General features: G+C 45.3%; 1 protein-coding gene across 1 annotated transcript; it reads right to left on the bottom strand.

The window, feature by feature from the left end:
• Window positions 1-649: 649 nt before the first annotated feature.
• Window positions 650-23,023, bottom strand: GDPD4 (glycerophosphodiester phosphodiesterase domain containing 4). Its single transcript, XM_088535037.1, has 15 exons — window positions 22,822-23,023; window positions 22,473-22,576; window positions 19,558-19,651; window positions 14,058-14,117; window positions 12,584-12,682; window positions 9,805-9,898; window positions 8,715-8,860; window positions 8,292-8,374; window positions 7,401-7,551; window positions 6,652-6,876; window positions 5,583-5,740; window positions 4,364-4,511; window positions 2,165-2,247; window positions 849-931; window positions 650-694 (listed from the first exon to the last, which is right to left on the bottom strand). The coding sequence occupies exons 1-15, from the start codon at window positions 23,002-23,004 to the stop codon at window positions 663-665; spliced, it is 1,743 nt and encodes a 580-aa protein (XP_088391163.1). The 5' UTR covers window positions 23,005-23,023; the 3' UTR covers window positions 650-662.
• Between the last annotated feature and the right edge of the window lie 209 nt (window positions 23,024-23,232).

Here is a 23,232-nt window from a genome sequence, read left to right as displayed (position 1 = left end):
TGCCCTTGTTCACAACCAAGAAGGGAAAGGGTCTGTCCCAGCAGACCTAGCAGTAAGATTCTCCTGCCTGTAGGTGCAGACCCCATGGTTGGTGCACGCTTGAGGCTAGAGAAGACCTGCCAGTAAGGAGGGGGTGTGTGGAGCAGAGGAATTCAGTCTGCCTGGAGAAACACCAGCAGCCAAGGACAAAGCAGGACTGGAGGACGCTCAGATGGTGGCAGCGTGTGCCAAACAAAGATGCACTAACAGAGGATTAGCACTAACAGGAGGGTATCATCAGGATTGTTTCCTTGTGGACACCAACACCATGAGGAGGGGGCAGGTGATTCCCATGCGGCTGCTGCCAAAGGGATTTAGCATCTAGTCGTGGTGCCCAGCTTTGTCACGGCTGCAACCCCATCTGTGCTCCCCTACAACCTCGTCCATCCATGCCAGGCATGGGATTACAAAGAAAGCCGTAAGCAAGCAGGACAGGACCAAAAAGGGCGGGCATTTTTGAACCATTTCCCCTGGTCAACTCCTCTCCCTCCTGATGCCTTTGCCTGTGTTTTGCTGTCCTGTGGCTGCCACCCCTGTGCAATGGCTGGTGGCAGGGAGGGGTGTCAGGGGAGGCTCCGCTCTCCAGTCAGGTGAGATAGCAGGTCTCTGTCTCCTCGTCTCTGTCAGGCCACAACTGCAGGCATGTCGCCGAGCTCTGGAGAAGGAGACACAGAGTGAGCTACTTGCAGCAGTTCTGCCAGGAGGTGTGAGCAGAGTCAGACCAAAAATGCACACAGCTCAGGCCATGGGGTCCTGCAGTCTGGGCCGTTAGCCCTACAGAGGCTCCCAGTTCTCCTTGCCCCACTCACCTGTCCTGAACTTGTTGTAGGTGCCACTCTCCATCACTGTGCCACCATCATGGGCACAGCAGGAGAAACTCCGCTCCCGCCACCTGTGCAGGGCAAGACATCTGGGTTAGGCTGCTGCTTGATGTGTGTTCCTCTTGAAGCTACTTGGACCACTGGTCGCTCATTTCTTACTTTGTCAGAGCAGGAATCGCCCTCATAATTTTGGAATTTGTTCAAATCCCTTCTATAAAGGGACCCTGCTCGATGACTGTGCTGCCTGTGTGTCCACCCCACACATACAGCAGTATTTTGGAGGCAACTTTGTGACTAAGACCTGTTTTCTATGAGAGATTGAAGTGTTCAGAAACCCTAGACTTGTTCACAGCAACTGGTTCCTAAGCAGCCAGGAAAATTTTAGAGTTGTGATTTTTGGTAAATCTGATATTTGTAAATCTGTTATTTGTAAATCTGACAAACAAGACCAGACACAGACTTTAGGTATTGCTGATGCCACCTCACTCCTTATACATGCTGGGAGTGCCCTTGTTTCAGAGCCAGCCAAGAAAAAGGGATATGGCTGGATCAGCAATGTCTGGAGGGTTCTGGGGAATCTGGGAAATGTGCACACTTGAGGAGGGAAAATCCTCGGTGTCCAGCAAATTTACCTGTACAGCTACCAGTTCATCACCTGGTTAAATTGTAACCTATTAATCTCTCCATCCTCCCAGAGCAAAAATAGATCTGCTTTTTCCACACCAAAGCAGTGTGTCTTGTCCAGCTCTGTATTGACACAGAGCCTGTTTTGTGAACTTGTTTTCCAACATATAAAGTGGAGGCAATGTCTTTGAATCAATGAGAGGAAAAATAAACCGCGGTGCCTTTGAGATTCTCATGCTTTCGATTTGCATCTGGGAGGACAGATTTCTTGAGTGGCTCTGACATAGGAAGATACAGAGACGTGGTGCTCAATTACTAACAACGAGAGCTTTTCTCCTAAGTAAATCCTATCCAACAGTGTCTATAGTGTGAGAGCAGAAGAATCAGCTCTCCTTTCAGTCTATCAGCTTTGATAACTGGCTTTGACGGCTACCCTGAACCCATAGATCTTCACTGAATCTTGGGGTGGATGATGCCCAACTTGCCAAAAGAAAAGGAAAAATAAGAAGAGCAGATGTGGAAGGATCTTTGGAGTCCTAAAGGGCTTTCTTCTAACTCCTGAAGGGAAAGATGTCCTTCATAGCACTTTTAGCCATCCAGATCACCTGAAAGCATCCCTCCACCCCTCTGGTTGGAGCAAGAGAACAGACTAGAACAGCCATTAGCAACTCAGTATTTACCAATGCAGAGCAAAGATGAGTGAGATGAGGAGCATGGAGGTCACATCTGTCAAGATCCACATGATGTTGTACTGCTGTGGAGTCTGCAAGAGAACAACAGAGGATATATCCAACATCATGGAGCTATCACAGAATCTGACACTCAAAACCAGCTGCTGAAGTTCCCTCTTGCTGCTTGATTGTGGCAATCCAGCTGCCTGGTGTTCACCTGTGGCAAGAGTACCCGGCCCAGTACTGGCCAGTGGTGTCCTCCAAGGGTCAGTAGTGGGCCTGGTGCTCTTCAACTTGTTCATCAGTGACTTGGACAAGGGCACAGAGGGCACCCCCCATCAAATCTGCAGGTGACACCAAACTGGAAGGAGTGGCCAACACTCCCGAGGGCTGCGCTGCCATTCAGAGGGACCTGGACAGGATGGAGAGCTGGGCAGAGAGGAACCTCATGAGGTTCAACAAGGACAAGTGCAGGGTCCTGCACCTGGGGAGGAATAACCCCAGGCACCAGCACAGATTAGGGGTTGACCTGCTGGAAAGCAGCTCCATGAGAGGGATTTGGGAGTCCTGGGTGACACCGAGTTGCCCATGAGGCAGCAACGTGTCCTCGTGGCCAAGAAGGCCAATGGGCTCCTGGCTGCAGCAGGAGCGTTGCCAGCGGGCGAGGGAGGGATCCTGCCCCTCTGCTCAGCTCTGGGGAGGCCGCACTGGAGCATTGGGGGCAGCTCTGGGCTCCCCGGGACAAAAGGGACGTGGAGCTTCTAGAGAGGGTCCAATGTAGAGCCATGAAAATGATGAAGGGACTGGAGCATCTATCGTATGAGGAAAGACTGAGCAAGTGGGGCCTGTTTAGTCTAGAGAAGAGAAGACTGAGAGGGGATCTTTTCAACATGTACAAATACGTGAGGGGTGATTGTAGGGAGGATGGGGCCAAACTCTTCTCCATGTGGCTGGTGATAGGACAAGGGGTAACGGGGACAAACTGAAACACAGGATGTTCCATCTCCATGTGCAGAAGAACTTCTTTCCTGTGAGGGTGCCAGAGCCCTGGCACAGGCTGCCCAGAAAGGCTGTGGAGTCTCCTGCTCTGGAGATCTTCAAACCCACCTGGATGTGCCCAGGTGCCCCGGGCTCTGGGTGTCCCTGCTGGAGCAGGGGGGTTGGACTAGATGATCTCTGGAAGTCCCTCCCAACCACAACCATCCCGTGACTCTGTGAACATCTCTCAGTTTTTAAACAGCATTTGGTAGCATTTTTAAGCGGCCACCAGCCTGCATGTGCTGATGCCAAATCAAAATGGGATGGCTGCGTGTCAGGTGTCAAAGAAGATTGGGCTATACCACAATGAATAAAACAGGGTTCTATTGTTTGCATAGGCAGACCTTACAGTCATCTCTCCTCTCCAAGGTTAAAATTAACTAGTGCCACCTGATTTCCCCTTGCAAGACTATACTTCATTGAACACCATAGAAGGCTGGGATATCTCCTGATTTAAATCTAAAAGCATCTTAAGATTCACCCTCAGACAGAACCTCTATCTCACAATGGACTTAATATCTGTAGTTTGTCGTTCTCTCAAATGGGAAAAAGGAAGCATTGTAAAATCCCCTTCATGAGTGTGAAGCCAGTTACACAGTGTTACAAGTTACCCTTGCAAGGACTCTAGTGGAACCAATGTCCCAGATGCCCCTTAGTCCTTTAGGTTCTTCAAGGAAGAGTAGGAAACAGACAAATAGAGTGAAAAAAATATTCCACCAAGGCAGTATTATCTCTATGGTTGTTTCCCTTTTGCTTGAGGCATCAGCCCAGACTTGAGAAGAGGTACAGGAGGCCCCAGGAAGTGAAGAACTTCTGAGATAAACAAGCTCCAAAAGTTTGGAAATGGAAATCCTCACCCAAAGCCACATGTTGCCTCAAAGCCCCCTTCATTCTCCGCACAAAAGCCTGAGTATGACTTTTTTTGTTCTCCTCTCAAGGTCTAAGTCTCTTAAGTCTTACCAAACAGAATGTTTCTCCCTGGGCCAAGAGGAAAAAAAGGAGACAAAGTGGTAATGCCGGGAGTTGCTCACAAAAGCCAATAAGCTAGAGCTCTCCAGCCAGAGGGACACCTCCTTTACCCGTGCATGAATTGATCTGCTCTCCAAGTGCCAGTATGAACATCGCATCCCTACTTCATACCCCCACCAATAAGGGAGGATTTTTGCTTACCATAAGGAAGAGTGGCTGGTTGAGGTTCTTCAGCACATGGACAGTGTTGGTGGTCACAGAGTGAGCCCCAGAGCACCATGCCAAGGAGAAGAGCCATGGCTCGTTGATCACATAGAGGTTGGTGGTGATATTCGCCTCAGCATATTTCCTTTAAAAGAGCAAGAAGTTTTTATATTTGTTAGGGAAATAAAGAAGCTGTGTACTGCCTTTGGGCTGAGTTTCATAACAATATGTTTAAACTCACTTCACAGCTGGCTACTCAACAGTATTACATTGTTTGATCGTTTGTCAAACCCTTATAAGCTGTTGAACCTTAATATGAAGTGTGACCATTCTCTGAAATTGCTAAAGAAATGTCATCAGTATCAAAGTTGATACTTCGAAGTATTGAAGTTGATATGTAAAACTACCTAGGATCTACCCTGGATCTACGTTGAATTTTATATTCTGAAAGATGATCATTAAGAAAACATCAACTCATCCAATGTTATAAACTTTTGCACTCCTCTCCATTTTTTTTTTTTAGATTTAAATGCTCTTGCAAATGGAAAAGAGCAAAAACTCAATTTACAGAAGGAGAGCTGGTCAGTCAAGATACCTTTTTCATGGAAGAGAATCATTTTGAAAAATACTCTAATGACAATCAATCAGTCCATTGGAGAATTGACATTTTCAGTGTATCACAAGCAACAGAGCAATAATAGCAACAGAGACAACAACTCCAAGACACCAGCTATGAAAGGGTGATGGTCCCTCACCACAGCGTTAAACATTCACACTGATGTTTGTGAAGGAACCACAGCAGGCTACAGAGTTCTTTATTCTCCACAGTTAAGTACTTGCTGTTATTTGGAATGATTTGTCCATCCTTGGCTTCAGTGCAATACAAGGAATTGGGACACTTGGATTCCTTTACCCTGAAGATCCTTAGATCCTGTAAGAGTAATTAATACAATGCCCCTTGATGGTGGAGGGAAGACAGAGGCAGCACAGGGGGAGGGTTGCAATTATATCTACCACCTCTTGGCCACACACAGACTCAATAAAAGGAGTGAACTAGAGTTCTTCATCTTCAAAAAGCTATAGGAATAGTTCTTCCCAAAATGATAACAGATCCTGCAGTCAGGCACTGGAGGGAGACATTGCCACATACACAAGGTAAGTGCACTCCAGATACTCCAGTCTATTGACTCTACTAGAGGCTGAAATTGCTACTTACTGAATATCTTCACTGGACATTTCAGTGTAGGCCAGATTGAGTTTGACAACATTGTCCATCAGTAGGTCTTCAACTGGGGCCTTACTGCCCATTGTCTGCTGAAACCCAGGAGCAACAGACTGAACAAAGGACCTCATGTCGTTCTCCAGCCATAGGACCTGCAGGCAACAAGAGCACCCAGTGAATTCACAATAGAGTTACTAATACACCCTGCTCTTTACAACTCCAACAAGTATAACCTCTTGCAGGGCTTAGTACAGGCCTGTCAAATGTCATATGTTGTGCCATGATCAAAAGATATTTGAACCCAGGGTTATAACTTGCAAGTCACTCTCATAAAGAAATAAGTATTCACTGTTCCTTGCTTATCAGCTTGAAATCAAGGAGTAATGTTTTACACAGCCGCACAAAAGATGCTGGGTTTCTGTGAGAAAAGGCATCTTTGGTTAATGAGAAAGGCAACAGAGAATAAAGATCCTTGTTTCCATGATGGGAGAAGCGATCCTTAGTGGACACAGCTTAGTGTAATTGCCCTGATATCAATGGATATATACACTCATATGCATAAACTTAACAGCTACTGCAAGCAGAGAGTTGCCTGGTGAGGAGGAAGGTTATGGGAGGATCCAGTTCCAGATATTCTAATTTGAGACAGGGGCTTCCACTGTAATACATAAATATAGAAGATGACAGAGTATAGGTTACAGTGGGGAAAGGATGCACTTTAGGGGCTAAGGCATCAGCTAGTATTCTTTGTCCAATTTCTCTGGACTGCTGTAGGCCTACACCGTTTTGTACATGCTAAGGAACTGATGCTAGGAGTATATTCCAAATCATGTATTTTAAAAGAGGTTGTTGAAAGAGGGACTGTACAAAAAGAAGAAGGATACACAAATTTGGCCCTGTAAAGAAACCATTTTTATAATGGACTGTGCCCATAGATAAGTCTTCGAAATGAAGAACTGAACTGCAATGGGCTGTATTCTGTGCTGGTGAAGTCATGCTGGGTATAACCTTAAAGTCTCAGTTCAGCAAATGGAAAGGACATGGAGGAGTGAGACCATCCTACCAGATGAGGTTTAATCCCCGATTCATTGAGGATGACTTCCAGGGTTCTGTTGATCCAGGAATTCCTGTAAGGATGGGTCTCTGGAGGGCGGTAGAGATCAAATATCACAAGTTTATTCTGACTGTCTGCGAGGCGCAAGAAATTACTTAGCTTGTAAATTGACTGATTCATTGCCTGGTTTTGATCTGCCCTTGACAGTGAGCCCATGCATGAAAATGGTTTGTCCTAGAAATAAATAAATGCAAAAGGAAATCAATCAGTCAGTAACATCTAGGATAGTTAGTTACATGCAAACAACTCGTATTTGTGAGAAGTTTGGCATCAACCCCCAGTGGTTCATATTTTGTTCTGTTTTGCCCTTCTACCTGAGGATCACAGGAAATGAACCCAGGCTCTGATGACAGCTTCTGGGACATAAACTGTGTCACAGCTACCTCTCTTCTCACCGCTTACCTCTCCCACCATCTTGGCTGTGGCTATTAGACACAGCAACTTGCACCAACAGTTGTTGCCAGCCCACCAGTTCTTCTGCTTCTATGATAAGGAGCCACAAGGACATCCCACAATCAAATATGATAGGTCTCCTAGACCTAAAGGCCTTCTGAACAAAGAAAAGAGACCTCAGCTGAAATATTTCTATGGACTTCTTTGAGTTTTGGCCCAACTGGTAACTCCTGTCTTAATTCTAATAATCAGTAGCCAGGTGTTACCTCTTCAATAGCCGGTTGATAGTCTTTGATGGCACTCACCTTAAAAAACCATGTCCCAGCGTTCAGCTCCTTCAGGGTGTCCCAGGAGAAAAATGCTGCATTTTGGGTAGTCTCATTGGGGTAGACCTCCCCAATGTTGGTTGTCCTTTTCAAGGTGCTGTCGTGCATGAGGAAGGGAACCCCATCATAGCTGTTGGAGAGCAAGAGGCCAGGTTATCATCTGGGACATGGCTCCATTCATGGTGTGAGCCAGGTCAGGACCATTTAGCAGAGGGTGCATTAGGGAAAGTGGCTCAAAACACTAAGTTATAGCTTACATACTACTGAGTGACTTTGGAGAAGTCAAGTCTCTCTATGCCTCAGTTTTCTCATGGACAAAGTGTAGATGGAGGCATTTATATCTACCATATCACAAAAAGATGGATATTAATTCTTCTACAGTAGAGAACCTAAATATAAGTAATTCCCTCACTGAAGTCCTGATTTCACACTATCACAGTGCTACTGAAGTGCTAATTAAAAAACTGTTTGCCCTATCCATCATATTAACAGTTTACAGCAAAGGGTCCCATTCATATGGGCAATTAAAGGTCTAATAATTAGGGCAAAGCTACGACAGGTCTGTACACAATTTCCTGGCATTTTATTAGGCCTAATCCAACACTCACTGAAGTCTGGAAGCCAACTATGGTTGAGGCTCTGCAAAGCATTTAAAATGTACTGTAGAAATAATGATTGGTAAATCAATAGCTCCAAACTTATTAACTTTCCTGAGAACAATCATGCTGCACAGCCTGTATCACCAGACACCAACTGAGGGATCCTAGTCCCAGACATTAGTAAAACCTGGTTGTCCAGAATTTAACAATTCCAAAAGGAAGTCTTAGAAGCAGCGGTTCACATTCCTAGAGACACAGGCCTTCTTCTTACCTAATGGTTACATCTGTTTCAAGACCATCTCCACCATGTTCAATGGTCTTCTGAAATGACATCTCAGTGTTTTCTGGTGCCAGCTGGGAAGAGAGTAGCCTATAAGAAGGTTGTTTTCATACACACTGAAGAACTCTGTAAATACTGTCTCTCCATTAAAGGAATTATCTTGTTAGTGTACTGTGTTCTGCAATGGGAAGTCTTTGTTTTATTCCACCTTAGCTGTTACACCTATCTTGTGCCTACAGAGCAGTATCATCAAATCCATGCAGTGATGCCTTTGATTCCAAAATGAAATGCATCCCCTTCACCCCTACAGACTGTTCTTCCTTTTAACTCTTGGGGGAAAAAAAAAGAACATAGCAATGAAGGTAAAAATACAAAGGATGAAGGAATGATGTAAAATATCTTCTCCGAACTTACCATAGGTGCTCCACGGTGCCCAATGAGGGCTGGCTTTGGTCCAAGTGTCCCCACCTCTCTGATGCAAGGTGAGTACATCCCCAGAGGTATCAAGAAAAGAAAGAGAAGGATAGCCAGGTATGGACCAACAATTATCACCTGAACAACTGCAAGAATTTGAAGGAGGAAGGCTAGAGTTAATCCATGTGGCAATAAACGGGTTTGCCTTGCAGCTTGACTTTTAATACCGCCCTCCAATTAAACAGCTGGTAGGCTTTGTCCCACCCCTAACCCATCCCTCCTTCCCCTAACCATCACATTCACTTCAACAACACAATCCAGGAAATGCATGGGTAGAAAGCTGCAAAATATCCTGCTTGGATCTAAGCTCATTGCCTAGGTTTTCTGTAGCACAGGAGAGAGACAGGCACTGTCAGAAGGCAACAGCCTGTATGTCTCCCATAGGCTAGGACGAGCTGCCTTCTGCACATCCCTGTCCCTCTGCTTTGAGTAAACCTATTTGCTGAGCTGTCTGTGCAGTCAGTGAGCACAAGCAGCCACAACACCTACTTTGGGCATCAAAAGGGGAAACTGCCACTTTTGCTTCAACAGCTAGGGTGGTATTTGCTATAAACCCTCCAGTTCTGCCAGTCTGAAGGACAAAACATGTTTAGTCTGGGTATTGAGCCATCATCTCTCCATGTCTAAAGCAGGGTATATAATATATAAAATGTTGGGGTCCATTCTCCAGGCAAGATGCAAATGTGTAGAGCACAGTTCACAGCCATGAAGCTACACTGTTTTTCTCCTCAAGGCAGGACTACCAAAACCGAACTCCTTCCTGAGTATGAAATTGAGCTTGTGACAGTCCCCAAACCATGTCCAGTTACTGCCTTGCTACAGGCCAGAACTGTGCAAAGCAACAGTAATGGGTCTAGAAAGCCACAGGACAGTGCACGGCCCCAATCCCTATCCCTGCTAATTTCCCACAGGATAAAGGCCACCTGCAGCTTGAGTGCAGATGTAAGGTGAAAGGGCTTCTGCATACTGGGTTTCACACACTGACATGAGTCTTCTGTCATATAGGGAACAGGGAGCTGAGCTACTATACCTTTCTTATCTGCTCTGATGGCATGCAGAGCCACAGGCCAGGATAGGAGGACCATGACGGTTATTGCCCCTATGTGGAGATAGGGAGCAGTGATCTGGAAAGAAAAGGATTTCAATCACTGGAGACAGGTAGAAACAAATCCCAGTGGAGCTACAACTTTCCACAGCGAAGGAACAGACACCAGCAGCTCACCCTCTCTCCCAGCCCAGGCTAAGGAGTAGCCCTCATTTTAGCCTTCAGCTCTCCTTTCTCCTAATCAGCTAAGCAGGCAGGGCTGTCCTCTTCCACAAAGGCTCAGGACAGTCTCAGAGCAGGACTCTCTCTCTCCATTACCAGTACCTCATAATATAGGAATATCTTCCAGAAAGCATCAAGCTAATCCAACCTAACCCAGCCCAATCCAATCCAAACCAATCCAATTCAATGTAACCCAGTCCATGAAATGGTTGTCTCAGGGATACACTGCAACTAGATCTTTAAACTGAAGTCAACAAACCTGAGTGATAAAATTTGGTCTTTTACACCAATATGGAACTCACGTAATGTAAAAGACCCAGTTAGCCTGGCACGTGTCTAATCATGGATTTTATCAGCCTCATACACATTCTGCAGCACCCAGCCTTACAAATTAACAATGTACCCCAGGCAAATAATTAATTCTCCTTTATTTCAGTGAAACACTTTTTCTTAAAGAAAACATTTAGTTCATTTGCATTAGTGCTAATTGCATTGTTTTTCTTCTTTTTCTTACTTACAACTTGGAGTTGGTGGCCTCATAGATACTTCTATTGTTCACTAACAGAAAACAACAGATCTTAGTGCTTTCAAAATATTATAGAAAAGCTATTGCTGAACAGATATAGTAACTGCACTGGATTTTTTTGGTCCTAAAGATTAAACAAGATAACTGAGAACCACTTCTGCACTTGTCTTATATGCATAACCAGAACAGGAAACTTAACAGATAGGTTGAAGAGCTTGGCTCTTCATTCAAGTAATATTGGTATGACATGCTCCTTAAAACTTTGGAAATCTTACAAAGAAACCAATCCATTATTTTTGTATGCTTTCGTTGCGTGTTATTCTCTTCAGAGACTTGTGGATCCAGCTGTAGCTGAAACTTGGAGTTATTAAATATGTGCTAGGGAAAAGAGATAGCCATATGTCTTTTCTATTGCTTAGTCCGTATTCAGAATAACATCTGGCTGCTGATGGAGACAGGAGGTATGGCAGGAGTCCCTGTTACAATACGTGGCTGCTCTCCAAGGCAGTCTGTGGAAGTCTGTGTATAACCATTTCCAGATTTGTTTTTAAAAGTTTCGTTTAATTTTAACCCAGATGACTGAACAATGATGCTGGCTATTACTCTTTCACTAAATCAGTCTGTCCAACCTGTTGCTTGAAATCTAGAACATTTGATAGAATTTCCTTTCAAGAAGAGGCTGGAAAATGCAATGTTCATGTCACAGGATACACCAACATTTCCCACTTATTTTCCCTTCCAAACTGGAACAAGAAAAGGCAGATACCCAGCACTTTGCAAGGTGCATCAGCAGACAGCTGGCTTACAGCAGTTGCTGAGTGATCTTGTGCATGACACCGTCTATCCGTGATACTTGATATCAACATCTTCTAACCAGAAACAGCATTTGGTTATGCAAAAATAAAGGTGTCATTCGAGATGTCCAGGATATCTGAGATAGCTGCACAGGACTAATGGATGCGACACAAGATCTGCAAGAGCCTCATGGCCTTTGGGAACGGCAGGAGGAGGCCATCTCAAAGGACACAAACACCTGCACTAAACAGCACCATGGCAACCTGAACACTTTTTTTCTCAGCTCCCCTGGAATCCTTAAAGGAGAGAAGAAGCTGTTGATGTCTTCTGTTTATCTGCACCAGAACAGAGACCTAAGGTTGCTGAACTTTGTAGAGCAGGGAGAAGTGTGTGGTCAACTGTACCCCACAAACAGCACATCCCAAACATGCTGCAGTGACTCTTGGGCTGCCAGTTGATTCCTCTTCCAGTCCATATGCATTGCCCTCCTCATATTCACAAGCAGTAAATGAAGGTAAGTGGGGAGAGATGATGTACCCAGATAGTATCTGAAGGCAATTCTATGATCACAGGCTGGCAGCTTCCTTCCCAGTACACATGGGGATCCAGATGCTTTGAGCAGCACTGGGCAGCTCTGCCGTCCACCTTCAGGTCTGCCAGAAGCTGAGGAAGCTCTAGCAGATCACACACAGGGATGTCCTGCATCCCACAGGCTGTCCCATCTCACGGTGGCAATCCCCACCTGCTGTCCAGGAACAGGCCAATGCTGTCCTGTCTGCAGGAGGGAAAGCTCCCTGTGCCACAACTGGAGAAAAGAAAACCTGAACTTTTGGTAATGTTAAGGCCACTGAACTGACAGAAACTGAGTAGGGAACAAGTCCTTGTTCCAGTGACCCTGCCAAGCCAAGGGGTCTGATTTAACCCATCCTGGGTACCTGTGAAGAAACAGCACATACGACGTTTTTGCCAAAAACAAAGGATGAGACTTCCCAAAATGAGACCTTTTACATCAAACAGGTAGATTGAAACCAAACCTCAGGTCTTGGCTTCCATTCTCTCAATTGCAAACGTAAAATCATAAGAAAACTTTATGCAGAACTGCACAATCTGTCAGTAAAAACACATGAAAAATATCATCCTACTGAAATTTTTCTACCTATTTGCACAAAATACTTCTATAAATCTTTTTTTTTTTTTAACAGATGCCCCAGTTCTTCTTACCTGGAATGACAGGCGGACAGTTTTCCATTGATCTCCCCACAGCACAGAAAATATAAAGAGGGCTGCGACAGAGAAGGCCAGGACAAGAAAAGTCCCAATCTGGGGAGGCAAACAGGAAATAAATCAGTTTTGGCACTTCTGCACAGGGAATGCAATGCATCTGCCTGGCGGCTAGGATTGGGGTGCATGAGTTATGCCAGCGCAGAGACAGAGTTACAAGGAAATAAAATCAGACCAGCAGTGCTGTTGATTGGATTTTCTCTGTGGTAAGATGGATTTTAAGAGTTGGGTGCCAAGGCTGAATCATCCTTCAAGGCTCCCTCCACAGTTAGTGGCCAAAGGGAGGAATTTGCAGGGGTCATGAGCAATGCCTCTCTCTCCATCTCTCTTCCTTTTCTCCCTCTCTTTCTCTCACTTTGTGTTATTGTGGATGAAGCCTAGATCATCAGCTTACATCAGATCCCTAACTTGTAGATGGCTAAATTCAGAAGTGAAAAATCCCTGAGACAACAACATAACTTCCTTATGCTGGAAATTCATGTAAGTCTCTGCTGTGCAACAGACTTCTTCAGCTGCAAACACTCATATAACTCAGGGATGAGACCTCACTTTTTCACTGCAAAAGTGAGGAGGTAGCTCATTCTCATCTCTGGCTTCTTGCTTGGTTTGAGAACAATGCAGGTTATGGTGGCAGGCTCATGTTTATATACCATCTATTTTCTAACAACTAAATTCAAGCAAAAATTGCAATGATACTGCAATTTTCAATGGGATTTCCCATATTTCAGGAGGATCATACAGATCAATACATCACATAACTGCCAAGAATTTCTTACAGAAGGTGATCTGAAGACACGACTTTGTAGCAACAGCTCCCTGAAGATTTGCTTCTCAACCTTCAAAACCCCAGATGGCATTTCCCACACCATCCAAAAGGCATATGACACCAGGATGCCTTGGAAAAGCCAGATTTCTGTTCTACAGAGATATCACCCACTTTGTTTACAGCTCCTGGAGGCTGCTACAGAGCAGAGACTTACACTGCGCTTCCTAAGGAAACTTTTCTTTTGCAATAGGTTACCTCTAGGTAAGCACAGGTTACCCAAATGTCACCATAACTAGACATGTCAAATATAGATGTCCTCATCTGAATGAGTCATCGCAAGCTGCTTTTGGAGTCAGTGGGAAGGAGAGGTACTTCAGCTGTGATTCATCTCCTCTTAATTTAGATGTCTACAACCAGCTGGATGAAGCATCCGCAGAGGCTGTTTCTTTCCAACAACTGTACAGGGAGGTTGGGGTGATTAACTCGAGTGCAGATATCACTCTCATGCTATCTAAAGTCTCCTAAGAGCAACCCATTCCCTCTATTCCTTCCTCATAACCCAAGCTGCTTTTTCATGTAGAGACACATCACAAACTCCATTGGTTAAAGTGCAGATTAGGGTTGCCATAAAGTTCTGACTCTCCCTACCTTGTGACTCCAGTGCAGGTACAGCTGCTGACCTTCTGCAAGCAGACACATTGCTAGGACCTGGGAAACCAAGAAGACATGGTTTGTATCTTGGTATACAATGCTGACGTACATTTGGGAAAGTATGTTCGGATTATTTTTGCATTGGAAAATCACGTTACTCCAGGGCTTCCCGCCAATGGCATTGCTGATGGTAAAACCCGTGTAGGAAGAGAACTGGTGGGTATTTTGCTGTTGAAAATACGTTCCTAAAATGGTGAAGCACCTATCAAGATCATTCCACAGGACCACTGCTTCCCACAGCTAACAGATCATTGGGCATCTTGGTCACCTCTGATGGCTCTTCTTTCTCTGAGAAGGCAAACTATGAAAGAGAGAGGCTGGCCAGGGCCAACTGCCACAATGCAAACCAATATGGCACTAACTTTGACTATTTTCTGTTAATGTATTGTGTCTAGAGGAGTATCAGTCATGGGAGAGAGCTCAGAGAATTAAAAACACAGAGCAGAGAGCAAAAGTAATGATGCTGACAGAGTAACTGCAAGAAATGCAAGAGACAGGCGCATCCCAGAACACAGACAGGAAAATTCAAAACCGTAACTTTTCCAGGTTTATTTTGGCCCTCAGCTGTGGCCTTGTGGCAAGCCTGTTCCATTCTCTGATCCTGCGAGGCAGAGCACAAACCCCCATCCCATGGCAGGGGACAGCAAAAAGGTCTCGAACACCAGCGTGACACTCCCACAAGTGAAGTACAAGGAAAAATCACCCAGGGCTCTGCTGGAGACTCCCCAAGCTGTCACAGACCTAAGCAATCCATGAACCTGGTGATGACTTTCATAAGCACAGGTATAGGGAAGAGCATCGCTTTACAGACATCAGTGCTCCACTGACACGGTCAATGTATGACCCAAGTTCCTCCAGACTGTCACACAGTGGGTTTATCTGAAAGCAGGACATTCAGTTTCAGAGCAATAATTTAACGGGAAGGGGCTCTGCTCTCCTGAAATCCAACTGCAAAGGAATGTTGTTTCTGATGCAGCTACAAACAAACTCTCTTTCCAGAATGGTGCTGATTTGAAGAGAGATAGGCTCAGTAGAGAATACAGATCAACTTTTAAAGTGCTTCTTGACATATTAGCCTCCTTTAATTAAATCCTACACTCAGTATGTAATGAGTAACCATGGGAGTAGTTCACAGAGAATTGAATTACTGCTGAAGATCTTAATCCGGCCCAATTAAAACAAGCCAGAAAGAAAGAACTTAAAAATCTCTGCTTTTCTGTAAGCACTTTTACAAGCACCTGGCCCTTGCCTAAGGTACATCCCAATAGTTATTTTGCTGGCTGTGCTCATCCAGACTTTTCCCCCACTCTCTCTGACTTGTGGAATAGCTTCCATGTGAAACACGTAGCGCATCAGGGAAGGCTATCTGAAGGAAAGTTCATTTCTATGGTTGAAAACAACTGCTTATTATCTGTGTACAAGGAGAATGAGCAACAGGTTTTATCCTTAGAGGGTGAGGAAGGACCTCCTCCACTTGCACAGTTGGTTCCTGTAGGGGACCACATCTTGATGGACCAGAGAGCTGGTGTGATGAGGACAAGGTATGTCCTGTGTGGGTTTTGGCACAGCCAGCTTGAGTTTTATGTGCTTTCCACACACCTCTGAAGCTCATTAACTCAATATCTCAAGCCACAGTCACATAGCTTCTTCCCACTCCCCCCAAAACGGCTCAAGACCAGACCTGCACACATACCCAGGGACTGTCTGACACGAGCACACAGACACGTGGATTTTGGTGACTGACACAGAAGGTCTGACTAATCTCACTGAGAACAGAGCCAGGGTCCCTCCTGCCAGCCCTGCTGTCCCCCTGAATCTTACAGCCTCCGACATTTGCAGTCTTCTCTTCTTCAGTCACAATAAGTCTCTCCCTCTGCTTTCTACCTCCTAGGTAGTAAATAACAGATGTTTCCTGGTGGTGAGAGAAAGGATTCCCTGGAGGATTCACTGTCTCCCTCTTTCTGAGTGGGTACATGGACCACAAGGTTTTACTGCAAAAGGATGGATAACGGACTCTTTCCCCAGTCTCCTTCAGTGTGGAAATGGCCATTTGTCTAATTCAACACTGCTGGTAAGGTTTAGGCAGGCTCTGAGCTTGCTGCCACATGATGTTTTGGGATCAATCTTTGGCCGTTAGCATCAATGTACTATTCTGAGTCTTCTCTTAGTAAAGGTCATTAAGCATTTGAACCTCTTTGAACAGTCACAAGTCGGGTCTCCAAAACCCTTGGTTTGAAAACATGGTTGAACTGAAACATGGTTGAACTGCAGAGAGGAAAATATTATCTTCTGGCTTTTGAAATACTGAATAAGGAAACTTTTTATTCTCCGCTGAGCCTGAACTGCCCTGCAATTAGGCCCCTCGGTTTAACATTTTAGCTGTAATGGGGATGGGAAAATTGTCTTGGGGAGCAACGGCAATTGAATTAATTGTAACCAATTGTCTGAAAAAATGGCACTGATGCATGCAGACGGGGAGCATCTTTGAGCAGACAGCAAGAGCTTTGTGGTGCAGCGTTTTGTTCAGCCGGTGGTGGTCGGTGGGCAGGAGAGTGTTTGCTTCACTGGTTCACAATAACGACATGGAAAGAGGCCCGCGGGGCTCCGGTTGGATGTCATCATTAAGGAAGAGAGCAAGGCACTCGCAAACAAAGCCGGGCAGCCGCCGGTTGCTATGAAAACTCCGTGCTCCAACAAGGGCATCAATGTGCTCAGTTTTCCGATGTGACTGGCTGCTGGTGCAAGGCATTTGCCTCTCCTCTTGACAGACAGCAAATATGCAGCTTGGAGACCGTATTCAGACTCTCTGTGGAAACCAGAGGGATAAAGATCTCCAGGGTGAAGATCTCCAGTCCCTCCTGCAACCTGAACATGTGCTATAATCCATTATGGGGGCAAGTCCTTCAGCCATCCACTGTCTGAAATGTATAGGAGCGATGTGGCTGCTGGCCACAGTTGCCTGTATCGTTGCCAGACAGTTGCCTGTATTAACTTGTGAAGCTGCTCATGTTTTGGAGAGGAATTCGCCACAGCTTACACTGAAAGGCCAGGAGCTGCCTCTGCTTTTTCTCCAGCAGTTTTGTCACACTAAAATATTATTTCCTATTAAAGGCAGCTCTCTAATTCAGACTCAATGGTACAGATGCAGTTCTAATGTGGAGATATTCTGCACAGAAACATGGGATGACTCTGTCTTTTGAGGCCTGTTTAAGCATTCCTAATGCAGACATGCCTGTCTGCCATGCTGGGTCCAGGCTGCGAAGATGCTTGTACAACCTCCAGCACAACCAGAGTCTAAACAAAGCTAAAAAGCTTTGACACCACCAGCTTTGAGCCAGCGTGGTCAGTGCTAAGCAGGCTTCAGAAAGGATATTTGATGTGCACCAAAGATCTGGTATGGAACAGACCATGGCCAAGCTCTTCATCCTTCTCATTTAGGTGACCCCAATAATCCCTCACCTAATGGAAAGGTCACACACCGTAAGATGCATCAGCAAATCAAGCATTTCTGCTGCATTCCCCCTTTGAGCACCACTTGGGAAGGAAAGCCAAGAGCTCAGGGAAGTGTGGGTCCTGTCAGGTTCCTCAAGCTAGAGTAGAACCTTTGGAGACTAATGTTTTTGCTGGAACAGTGTTAGACTGATGCAGTCTGAGGTGGCAGATGTCAAACTTGCTATAGTCACATACTTCTCTCACTTATATGAAAAAAAAAACAATGGAAAACTCTTTGAGATGCACTGAGATGTATGCAGGAGCATGCAAGGATAGTGTATCCAAACTCCTCCTTGTCTTTTGGCTTTGGCTTTTGGCTTTGAAGGAAAGCCCTGCTCACTTTGTTTGAGAAAATCAAGGTACTGTGATGGGAAAGACATGTCAACACAATGAAACAGGAACCAAGACTGAACCGTAATGAATAGCAGTTTTCTGTTCATAATTTCTTTCTGGCTTTAGCTTGTCCTTATCTGCCTGTAGCTTCCAGCTATCACATCAATGCTGGTTACGAAGATTTGAACTGAGTTGTAATCTGTCTCCACTGGACTGTCTGAGACAGACCAGGCCTTTCCCTGGATCCAGAAAAAGCGTGAATGAGAACCAGGAGTCCTCATGCTCAGGAAATCATGTAAATCTCATTCCTATCCACGCTGTGATGACTGCAGACTTGCACTCATCAAAGTAGAGTCTCAGAGGTATCCATGTCACACACGTATCCTTGGCAAGTGTCACCCAAAGCAGCACTGTAACCTCTACACTGACAGCTCTGCTCCATGGCAGCTTGGAAAGCCAGGAAGACTTTGCTGAGTAAGTAACAGAGTTCAAGGCTAAGAGCCACCAGCACCCAGCAAAATTCTTGCAATCAAATATTGTTATTTGTCCAACTCAGAGCTAACTTAGTCCACAGTATCTATGGTGTTATTGGTGCTGACAGCATGGCCAAGCAGCTGTCCTTTTCATCACTTTGCTTTTTATTTCTAGCACTAGGACAAAATTACTATTTATTTGTACTTCCACAGGGACAAAAGACCCCAGAAACCTATTGTGTAAGGCACTGCTTGGAAAGAGCAAAAAGAAACTCCCTGCCTTGAGCAATATACAGAGTGACTATAAGATGACACAGCAGGAAATGGGCAAGAACAGCAGGAAATTTTCATAAAAACTGGTTATCTTGGTCACAGAGGTGAGACAAAGCCATAACCTCAGCCTCAGTCCTTGGAATTTCAAAATGAAAACTGGAGCATGCATGAGCCTGAATACAGACTCTAATCCTTGATTAAAGTGATTTCTCAGTCCACACCTTTTTATGCAGAGGATGGAAACTTCTACATATGTATTCACTTGGAGGTTAAGCACACAGCTGATCAGAAAACTTATCATGATTTGGTAAAGTAAAAAATTCATGAACATTCCTGGTTTCAACAAAAACTTCAGGAGAGTGTTTTGTGGGCATGTTTGCAGCCTCTAAATGGAGAGAAACTGGAGAGATTCTCTCTAATGCAGAGAGAATCATGGCTGCTTCAGTGATAGTGTTTCCCTTCTAGTGAGTATTATTTAAAATTAGAGGAATAACTCAGCTTTGATGACATAGTACTGCTACTATATGACTCAAAGTTCCTTATTTCCCTACTGTTAAAACAAGAAACTTCAGCTTCCACTATATCCAAATTTGGCTACTGCTGGCATGGCTTTACTTGGGTTCAAGGAGAGACCAGGCAAATTCATTAAAGAGAAATCACTGGAAAAAAAGCCACCGAATCTCAGAGATCCCAGGTGGACACTTTTAAATGTTTGTTGTGTTCCCAGCCTTACCCAGACATCCTCTGTCAGTGGCAGGAGACCAGACTAGATTGAACTTTGGTCTAGCACGTTAAATCATCCCTATATTCACTTCTTAGACCCTCTGTCAGCTCATAAGGAATTGCTTACAAGGAGTGGTACTTACCAATAAGAGTGTGATGTACATGAAGAGGATTGCAGCCACAATCAGAAGAACAACAGACCAGAGAAACCAGAAGCCCAAGTTTCCATAGTTATACCTAAAAATCAAGAAATTTTATAAAATCTAGGCAGCTAGATTTTATATAGATAAATAGATAGACAGATAGATCTCTAGAGGTCCCTTCCAACCTTAATGATTTTGTATCTATATGATTCTAACTAATTTTGACTAAAGAACCCCCAAAGGTATACCTTTGGAGCACAACTGCTTGGAAAAGAGATTTGGATGGATTTTTTGGGGGTGGATTTTTTTTTGAGCACCTCATGATCCAGGTCTGTATTGACCCAACAAAACATGGCTAGTGCTGATGGGCACAGATTATTGGATTTAAATCACGTTGCTCTGAATGTCATTGTGTGTTTGCATGAGGCACAAGCATCACGTCAGCTCAGCCTTGCCTTGGCAGCCAACCACCACGGATTGCTCAGCTCTGCAGAGAAAGACCTGGGTGTCATGCTGGATGATAAGTTGACCATGAGGCAGCAGTTGCCCTCGTGGCCAAGAAGGCCAATGGGATCCTGGGGTGCATTAAGAAGAGCGTCTCCAGCAGATCGAGGGAGGTGATCCTGCCCCTCTACTCAGCCCTGGTGAGGCCACATCTGGAGTACTGTGTCCAGTTCTGGGCTCCACAGTACAAGAGGGATGTGGAGCTGCTGGAGAGAGTCCAGCGCAGGGCTACGAGGATGATCAGGGGCCTGGAACATCTGCCCTATGAGGAGAGGCTGAGGGAGCTGGGCCTGTTCAGCCTGGAGAAGAGAAGGCTGAGAGGGGACCTGAGCAGTGTCTAGAAGTACCTCAAGGGAGGCAGTGAGGAGGATGGTGCTGGCCTCTTTTCACTGGTGGCCACCGACAGAACTAGAGGTAATGGCCACAAACTGAAGCACCAAAAGTTCCACAGGAACTTAAGGAAAAATTTCTTGACAGTGAGGATGACAGAGCACTGGAACAGGCTGCCCAGAGAGGTTGTGGAGTCTCCTTCTCTGGAGATCTTCCAAACCCATTTGGACGCAGTCCTGTGCCACATGCTCTAGGTGACCCTGCCTGTGCAGGGGGTTGGACTAGATGACCTCGAGAGGTCCCTTCCAACCTTAAGCATTCTATGATTCTATGAGTTGACATGGTTTTTGGAACATGGAACTGCCTCTTCCCACCCCTACCAATAGCTGTGCTGGCTAATAGCTCTGCTAGTAGCCTTAATGATGTTTGTGCTACTTCAGCACACGGGCTGGAGGCAAACAACAGCTCTGCTCCTTGAAATGCTGAACCTTTCAAAATAACAAAATAATGAAGGAAAAAGAATCTACTTTGGTACATATAATAGTGGTTGAGAGACCTGACTGGGTTTCCCAAATCCAACATGAATGCATTAAGCACCAAACTAAGACTCCACTGTGCCAGAAGAGTAAAACACAGATCAAATGGATAGCCTTGCTCCAGAGAAGTCACAATCTAATTATAAAAAAGCAGCAGCTTGCTGCAGACAAGGCAAAGGTTACGGACTCCAATGTCTCTCTGAGAATGAATTACCTTGTTATACTTCTCCTCTCTGTAAGAGTTGAGCTCTTTAGATGGCAACTAATTTTAGGGGTTGATTTGCATAACTGCTACTGTCTGCATTACAGGAGGAAAGGCTCTATAACATCCTCGCTGGCGATTCCACAGTTCCTAGATTGGCAACATGCAAATCTCTTTGCACTGAAATAGTTGTTGCAATGCTTCCAACTCCAACTGCTGTGTTTCAGGGAGAAGGAAAAAATAGATAACGAAAGAGCTATTTAGTCCCTTTCATTCCATCTTCCTAATTTTCTTTCTTCTATTACCCTCCTTATAGGTGTAGAGGACTGGGGCCCTCAGAGTGACTGTTCAACTTGATCTTAAACCCGTGGCTTTGAGAGAAAGGCAGCCTCTGAGTTTATGGCAATTGACTGGCATCCAGAAAATCCCTGCTCTGTCCCTAGCAGAAAACATTCCCTGTTCTGTCCACAGCTAAGGTATTTCATTGTCCTGCCCTTTGTTTCCCCACTTCTCGAGCAGATACTATATTGCTTTTGCCTTGTCAGGGCAAGGCTAAGCCACAGTGTAAATTCCCCAGCTATCAGCAGACCCCAGGATGTCATCCAAGCTAATTAATCCTTTGAGGAATCAGTGTTAATCAGTCAGGGCCAAGCAGGGATCTAGAGTGTTAAAGCAGCCTCAAGGCTTGAGTGACTCTGGCTGGTGCTGTGGAGAGGGTCAACTGATTTTCGTAATTTATGGGCACATGGTGAGGCTGGATGTGCTCTGTGCATGTGGGGACAACCAGAACGGGGTCTTCAGGATTCCCTGGGGGCTCTGAAGTGCTTTGGTGGGACAAGAAAGAAACATTTACACTGGAAAACTGGGTCTTGCCACCAAAATCCTCCTGAAAACATGGAAGTGGTGCTAGAAGGAAGGTGCAGAAATGGAAGAGATGGATAAAAATAGGGGAGGCAAGTCAGCAGCATTTGGTTCAGGAGTGGGAACGAGAGGCTCTTTTGGCTGTGTCTCTGGGAAGCTGTCAGCACATTTCAGTTTTCACAGCCTTCTTCTGCATCCTTTACAATTTTTCACACAAATTCACACCTCTAAACCACAGCCAAGCAAAGGGCAGACCCTTGGCACCTCTGAAATCATGGGATGTTCAATTTGCAGGCACTAACCAAGAATTTAAGGAGCCATAACCTCAGTTTGTGACTGCAGTGTCCTGCTGCATCACTTCACTTAGCATATCACTGCTGCTCCCCTCTTCCACGGTGATTCCTAAACTAGTTGATCCCAAGGATCTGCCCAGGGATTCTCACTAAAACACAAGGAAGAGAGAAGGCAAACATGGTACTTACCAGTCAAAGTTATTGTAGTCATTTTTTGCTTCGCCCCACATGTACAGGAAGATCAGAGAGAAGCAGAATGCTCCAACAAGCAATGGGAAGAACATGCATTCCCGCTGGAGAGGGAGAGAATGGCCAAGTGGTTAGAGCTTTATTTGCCCCAAATCCATCAGAGCAAAGAGCAGACACCAGTAAGTTGTTGGCAGTTCACCAAATACTCTGCTTAGTGCTGGACTCTCTGAAGCAGAGGTGGAACAAAGCTAGGCTCAGCCACTTACAACAACAGTCACTTGTCAGCTTGACTTATCTGACTTGTCCCAGTGCAGATTTCAACATCTTTGCTGATTCTGGGCTAATTTACCGTCTTGCAGCAGCATTTCCCGGGCTCGGTCCTTCTGCGCTGGTACCGCTTCCACCGGCAGCTGTAGAAACCGGCCAGGCAGGAGATGAAGGGCTGGTGCTCATATCTCTGCAGCAAGTGCCGACGCACCACCTTCAGCTTCCCAAACTTGATCCTCTTGAGGCTGCTGGCACTGGCATCCATCTGAGAGGGTTTATCTCATTTTCCTCCTGAAAAAGAACATGGCAAGTTTTCGGGGGAGACTCTCTCCTTTCCTTGCGGGTAAGCTTTTCCCAAAGGATGCTGAGGACACTTACCTAATTTTACCCACTGAATGCTGAGTGACCTGAAGGAAAAGCACATTGCAGTCCCCCTTAGCAGCTGGCGTTATGCAGTGGCTGCTTCTGGTTATAACTGAGGTGCTCTGAACCA

Source organism: Tinamus guttatus, unplaced genomic scaffold (assembly GCF_059628265.1).
Source record: "Tinamus guttatus ecotype Peru unplaced genomic scaffold, ASM5962826v1 Tinamus_guttatus_pri_ptg000602l, whole genome shotgun sequence".
NCBI classification, from domain to species: domain Eukaryota; kingdom Metazoa; phylum Chordata; class Aves; order Tinamiformes; family Tinamidae; genus Tinamus; species Tinamus guttatus.
Note: the sequence above shows the minus strand (reverse complement) of the source record. Positions and strands in the feature narration are given on the sequence as shown.

What these genes read in the sequence shown, in the direction of transcription:
- GDPD4 (XM_088535037.1), bottom strand. Translation starts at nt 23,004, where the DNA reads ATGGATGCCAGTGCCAGCAGCCTCAAGAGGATCAAGTTTGGGAAGCTG. An exon ending in GACTACAATAACTTTGACTG is followed by an intron (nt 19,652 to 22,472) that starts GTAAGTACCATG and finishes CTTGATTTTTAG; the next exon opens with GTATAACTATGGAAACTTGG. An exon ending in GAAACAGATGTAACCATTAG is followed by an intron (nt 7,552 to 8,291) that starts GTAAGAAGAAGG and finishes GCTCTCCAACAG; the next exon opens with CTATGATGGGGTTCCCTTCC.